The 7,250-nt window shown below is 39.1% G+C and overlaps 1 protein-coding gene across 2 annotated transcripts in view; it reads right to left on the bottom strand.

The window, feature by feature from the left end:
* LOC106867682 (prostaglandin G/H synthase 2) overlaps nucleotides 1-7,250 on the bottom strand; it is a 75,343-nt gene that overhangs the window by 35,463 nt on the left and 32,630 nt on the right. For both annotated transcript variants that reach the window (XM_052977213.1, XM_014912623.2), the window contains exons 3-5: nucleotides 5,150-5,269; nucleotides 1,208-1,351; nucleotides 91-234 (exon numbers count right to left, since the gene is read on the bottom strand). In XM_052977213.1, the coding sequence (XP_052833173.1) occupies nucleotides 91-234; nucleotides 1,208-1,351; nucleotides 5,150-5,269 (408 nt within the window). The remainder of the gene's footprint in view (nucleotides 1-90; nucleotides 235-1,207; nucleotides 1,352-5,149; nucleotides 5,270-7,250) is intronic.

Raw genomic sequence — 7,250 nt, 5'->3', positions numbered from 1 at the left:
AGTGGTAGTAGTGGTGGTAGTGGTGGTGGTGGTGGTGGTGGTGGTGGTGGTGGTGGTTAGTGACAATAGAAACAATGCCAGTGCCCTTACCTACAACGCCCAACGGCGTGGGACAATCCTTGGGGACCGGTGGTAGATTGCGCACAAATGTTGACCTGTTGTAGTAGATGTCCAAGTATGTGAAAGTCTGGTTGGACACATAGAGAGGGGGACTGTCCACCAGTTGTCCCCTCGCTGAAATGCATAACACATTGACATATATATATGTTTAAGAGATTTTATATTGTTGATTACAAGTTTTGAATGGTTCAACCCGTGGCTTATTACATTTCTTACAGGGAAAGTGACAAGGGAGTGAATAACTTTGTGGCAGAACAAATACTTCAAGGTATTTTGTTCATATAAAACCGCTATTTTTTTGGCTTTGTCTCCGATATTTATATCCTTCACTGATCATCAGGTTTGTCCGTCGGAGTGATGGGGACCTTCTATTCATGCTTAAGGATGATATGCATGGTGTCTTTCTTCAAAGTGAAGGAGTCTCTTTTGTACATGACTGTCTTCAATCCAGTTGCAAGACCAGGTCAAGAGGACTGGGGATAAATGTGGTTGCAGTGAATGACCAAAATGTTTTATTTGAATCATCTTGCTCTCTGCACTCCACAATGCGAGACTGCAGTTACCTTCTGCTCCACTGAACCAAGAAGGTGGGTTTCTTCCAGAGTCCACAGGATCCAGTCTTTACATGCCTGCGTTGGCAAGCCCTAATATATTAATTAACTCATAGCTGGTACCCACTGTGACACATGCTGCTATTCCAGATCAGAGGAGACCTAGGAACAATATTGACTAAGAGGTGGTTTCACACACCTCAAAACCTTGATATGTTTTCAGATAATACATTATCCATTGTGTCCTTCTTTTTTTATAATGATGGGAATATTTTGACTTATTTCTATGAAAAGGAGTTAATACTCTCTAATAAATTTACTGGAAACTGGGTGAGAAGAGCACAAGATTGTTCAAGTATGGTCTCCATATGGGTCAACTCTCAAAACCTCAGAACTCCCAAACCAGGGCTCCAGTTTAAAGACTGAGTCAATATTAGAACAGTAAAAGACACATATACAGGGATGAGATAGACAAACAAATAAAGAGTTAGAGAGAGAGAGAGAGAGAGAGAGAGGAAGAGAGATAAAATACTTACATACGTATACATAAGCCATAACAATGTTATTGAGAAAAGGGACATTGTTCACAATTGTCCATAACACTGGGAAATTTGTTAAGATATAATGTACAGTATCAGGGGTCGGTTTTATAAAACTGATAATTGTTTGACGAAATGTTGCTGAAAGAGACAAAGAAAGAGCAAAAATCAGAAGAATGTTTTCAAATAATGGTAGTAATTTGATGAAAACTTATATTGTCATTGATTTTATTGATATTTGAGATTATATGAAAAATTTTAAGACAGAAAAAGCGGAATAGATGAAACAAGCCTATTGATGAGATTCAAACTTTGTATCAATCGCTCACTGAAAGACTGTGGAGCAAGATCAATTTCTGTAATGGCATATTGGAGTCAACTAGCCTTTTATAGGCTCCACACATTAATCTGTAATGATTGGTTGCCTGACCTTGTCCTTTGAGTTTGGAACATTGGTAGAGTGCTGTTCTTTGATTGGTCAAGTATTGCACGGGATTGGATCAAATATCCAATCATGTTGTGCATAATATTGGGTTGTCCGGAAAGTTCGTGCCGATTTTTAAAGGAAAGAAAAAGGTCAAATACTTGCCATTACATTTTTAATCAACCAAATATGAACCATTTTGTTGCACAATGCGTCTCTATCTTTCCTTTAACTTGAAAATACCCTCTTCCCAGAATTGAGGAAGTTTCATGGCAAATAAGTCGAAAGGTAATCTACTATAAATCGGCATGAACTTTCCGGACAACCCAATACATTCTCAAACAATTAACCTGAATCTACACTGGAGCCTACCTCTGTCTATATATTCTTTTCTACTCTACGCACAAGGCCCAAAACTTTCGGGGAGGGAGCCAGTCAATTAGATCACTCCCCAGTATGCCACTGGTACTTTAGCTACTTTAACTTGTTGCAAGATCATTGATGATTGTCACTCATTTGTTTATACAATGTGAGTGGAGATGAATGACTGCCATCTCTAGCAAGCAAACTTCCAGTACTGAGGACGGGTGTGCATACAGAAACCAGCTGGTCTACTGATCTTGTTACGCTGGAGGCAAGTGGTTCGCTCCCTTACTCGCTATATAGCAGATACGGGTTGGGTGTCATTAACCAGCTGAAAAAGATGTTTTCGTGGGGTTAAAATTGAGTTACATTGTTCCACATGGAACAGCCATACAAAAGTGGCAACAAACATTACTGTTTGTTACTACTTGGATCACTTTCAGAGATTTTAAAACCAGCTACTTTAGCCTCTGTCTAATATCATTCACAGTAAAATCATAGTTTATTTATTTGTTATGTGAAGACATGGCTCTAGTTCAGAAACTCGCTTTGCAGCCTGGTGATTTTGGGTTCGGTCCTATTCCATGGCACTTTGGACAAGAAGCTTCTACTATAGCGCCGGACCAACAAATGCTTTGAGTGGTAGAGGAAACTGTGTAGAAGCCCATTGTACATATGTATGTGTATGTGTGCATGTGTATGCGTGTATGTGTGTGTGTGAGTGTGTGTGAATGTGTGCATGTGTGTGTGTGTGTGTGTGTGTGTCTGTCTGTTTCTGTGCGTGTACCACATCCCACTGCTTGCAAACCAGTGTCAGTTTGTTTATGTCACTGTAATCTTTGTGGTTTGGCAACAAAAACTGATAGAATAAAAAAAATTAAATAATAGGGGCAATTTATTCAACTAAACCCTACAAGGCGGTGCTCCAGCATGGCCACACTCAAATGACAGAAACAAGTAAAACAAAAAAAACCCCAAAGATTTATGTTGCTGTTGTTATTATTGTTGTTAAGTAGCCAGAGGTCAGCTATAACCCAGTTGTACTATGGGATGCGTCGGTAATCCACCCAACAGCTAAGCACAACCCACAGATCTGTTATTACAGACATAGCATACCTCCCCAGAGATACAAACCATATTTGGAGATTCAGACACACGGTAGTTAATCATAGGATGTGTGTGATGTCAGTGATAGTAGCAGCAGTAGTGGTGGTCATGGCGATACAATGTAACTTAATAAACCTTTCTACTATAGGCACAAGGCCTGAAATTTTTCAGGAACAGGGATAGTCGATTAGATCAACCCCAGTACACAACTGGTACTTAATTTATTGACCCTAAAAGGATGCAAGGCAAAGTCAACCTCAGTGGATTTTGAACTTAGAACATAGTGATGGGCGAAATACCGCTAAGCATTTCGTCCTGCATGCTAGTGATTTTGCCAGCTTACCTGCTTAATATAACTTAGTAATGATGTACTGTTATGTAATGATATGTACTGTTATGTAATGATGTACTGTTAGTGTACTTACTCCAGGCCAACTTTGTATCAACAGACCTGTTTCTACCACGAAGGAGTGACTTACTGTCACTCACAGATCTGTTCTTCCAGATAAATATCACGCTTCTGTCTTACTGAAGATCAAGTTACACACGGTGACTTGCCATCATGAAACCCAGCGGGTGACGCAGTGTAACAATCTTGGTGGTGCACTATATGACCAGACACATCTGTTGTTTTGTCATCTTTTACTTGTTTCATTCATTGTTTCATGCCTTGAAGGATTCAGTTGAACAAGTCGTCCCTGTATTAATTAAAATTTTTTTTTTTAAGTCGGTACTTATTCTATCGGCCTCTTTAGCTAAACCACTAAGTTATGGGGATGCAAACAAACCAACGCTGGTTGCTAAATGGTATGGGACATACACAAACAACAAGAACGCACATATTTATACATATGTATGTGTGTATATAAATATATGTGTGTGTGTCTTGTACATGCGTGTGCATGTGTGTGCGTGTGTGTGTGTGTGTGTGTGTGTGTGTGTGTGTGTGTGTGTGTATATATATATATAGAGAGAGAGAGAGAGAGAGAGAATAGCAGAGGCAGTGTTAATACCAAAAGGTAAAACATTCCCCAGTTAAAAGTAGATGTTGTGTTAGAACATGCTAATACTGTGATAAATAGCAAGAGAGAAAACTCTCATATGGTTTTTTGGTGCATAAAAGCACATAAAGGCTATCACCATCAGTGGATAATCACCAATACTTCTGCCGCCAGGACTACCAGATCATGTGATTTCAGCCTCATTTGGCCTTGTCAATGATAGACACGTCACAGCTGGAAATAGCAGTAACTGCTGTGCTAGCGATATACACAGAAATACAGAGTCAAAACATATATGTATGTATGTATGTACACACACACATACACTCACACACACGTACGCACATACACACACACACACGCACACACAATGGTCGTCCACACAGTTTTGATTGACAAAATTCTCTCAGAAGGTATTGGTTGGGTTGGGGCCATAGTAGAAGACACTATTCTTTTAGTCTACTACTACTAAATCAAATCAGGCCTTCGTTATTATTATTATTATTATTATTATTATTATTATTATTATTAAAGTAGTGAGCTGGCAGAACCCTTTGCTTGCTGGCTAAAATGTTTAATTGCATTTTGTCCAACTTAAAGATGTTCCAAGTTTTAAATTCCAACAAAGTCGACTTCGCCTTTCTTTCTTTTGGGGTTAATAAAATCAAGTACCAGTCAAGTACTGGGGTCGATGGAATTGGCTAGCCCTACTCTCGTAAGTTTCAGGCCTTGCGCCTGTAATAAAAACTACTACTGCTGCTATCGTGTCAGAGAACACACTGGTAAGGGCAGTAACCGGAGTTTGTCGTATTTTAATGTTTTGGTTACATTATTTAAATGGTTTTTGTTGAGTTTTTTTCTTTGATTCTGGGTTTAAATTTTGCAAGATGACCTCCTTCAACTTTGCCCTTCATCATCATCTCGGGTCAAACCCCAGATATATCACATTTGGAAATGTCCAGAAACCCAACTGGAGCCATCCTTGACACTCTAAACGGTCTGGTCAAAATACAAATAAAACATAATGAAGAGCAGATAACTCACGTATTTCACAGTTTTTGCCATAGTAACCTGTTTGGCTACAGTCACATATATAATCATCAAATCCTTTGGTCATACAAACAGATTTGTGTTGGCATGGAAACGAGCAGCAAGGATTAGCAGCTGGAAAAAGGAGAAGAGAAGAACTTAAAGATATCAATGAAATAAATATAAAATGTTCTTATATTATATATATACATCTCAAAATATACAGGAATGCATCTATATATGCATATGCATGTATGTTATGTGTATATACACACACTCACATATATACGTATAAACGTGTGTGTGTGTGTGTGCACATGTGTGTGTGTGCGCATGTGTGTGAGCTGTTCACAAACATGAACATCCCGGTTTGAGAGTAAAATGAGCACTGCAATCTATGCATTACTGAGAAGTGCAAAATACTGATGATACCAGCTAATATGTAAGGAAGAGGAAACATTCTCAATGTTACATAGCAGAAAATTCAGCTACACGTCCTGCTCTGATTTCTTCTAATACAATAAACGTGAAAACTACTTTCTGTGCGTCAGTGTGTCACACTTCGATCACCCTCTCTCACTATTCACTGACACTCCTAATATTGCTCATGTTGGGGTGAGAGTAATAGTAGACATAGAGACAGTGAGGGCAGTGGGGAGAGAGAGAAAGAGAGAGAGAGAGAGAGAGAGAGAGAGAGGAAGAAAAAGAGAGGGAGAGAAAGAGAGACAAAGAAATTTAGGGAGAGTTAATGATGTTTTTATTAAAAGTAGTAGTGTTGATGGTAGCAGTGGGAGTAATAATAAAAGAGAGAAAGAGTGGGTATGTGAGAGAAAGAGGGACTGACCACTGAACTAACATGCTGATGTAACTTACTGAACGAACACACACATTTAGCCTTTTCGCAATGGTAACGGGTTGATAGTAATAGCATGAGCTGTAGTTGTGTTAGAGGCGGAGGCCGCAGTGGTGGTGGTAGTGGTGGTGGTGGTTTTGGTGGTCGCTGAGACAGTCATGTGAAAGTCAGTGGTGATGGTGATGTAGAAGGCGGGGAAGTTAAAGGTATTAATGGTGGTGGCGTCAGAAGTCTGAATGGTGTGTGTATGGCAGATGTAGTGGCGATGGTGGTGGTGGTGGTAGTGGTACTATTGTTTATCATGCAGTTGTTTATCATGCAGTTGTTTACCATGCCCTATCAGGCAGCTTTTAAGCTAGTTTGAAATATAAGCTGGACAATTACTAATTAAAGATAGATTGTGACAATACATGGAGAGTCGTTCTCACTTGACAAGATAAAAAAAGCTTTAGAATTACCTCTCCTGAAAAACATAACACAAAATCTAGATAACACTTGATATAAGTTTCTTTTGAAATATAATCAGGATAATTACTAATTAAAAATAAATTGCGACAATGTGGAGAGTCTTTTTCACTTGACAAAATACAAACAGCTTTAGACTTACTCGTACACACATGTTTTCTTAAACCAGTCTAGGTCAGATGGAACCTTGGACAAGTATCTTTACTATAGCCTCAGTTCGACCAAAACCTTGTGAGTGGATCTGGGAGAGAAAAACTGAAAGAAGCTCATTGCATATGTATGCATGTATGTATGTATGTATGTATGTATGCATGTATGTATGTATGTATGTATGTATGTATGTGTGTATGTGTGTATGTATGTATGCATGCATGCATGCATGCATGTATGTATGTATGCATGCATGAATGTATATGTGTGTGTGTGTGTGTGTGTGTGTGTGTATGTCTAAGTATTTGTGTTTTCTCCCACTGCTTGACCCATTGGTTTGTTTATGTCCTCTATAACCTAGCAGTTCAGCCAAGGCAATCGATGGAATAAATATTAGGCTTTAAAAAATAAGTAATGAGTCGATTTGACAAAACCGTTCAAGCCAGTGCCCCAGCATGGCCACAATCTAATGACTAAAGCAAGTGTAAGATAACAGTTATTCTGCATATCACTTGGAATATATTTCGTCCTCCCAGTTCCTCGTCCCGCAGACATTAATCAACTTCGTTTCCAAATCCTGATCACATGGACATGTGAGAAGTGATTCTCACATATTCTTCTCTACTCTAGGCACAAGGTTTGGTGGGG

The sequence above is a fragment of the Octopus bimaculoides genome, chromosome 27, assembly GCF_001194135.2.
Source record: "Octopus bimaculoides isolate UCB-OBI-ISO-001 chromosome 27, ASM119413v2, whole genome shotgun sequence".
NCBI lineage: Eukaryota > Metazoa > Mollusca > Cephalopoda > Octopoda > Octopodidae > Octopus > Octopus bimaculoides.
Note: the sequence above shows the minus strand (reverse complement) of the source record. Positions and strands in the feature narration are given on the sequence as shown.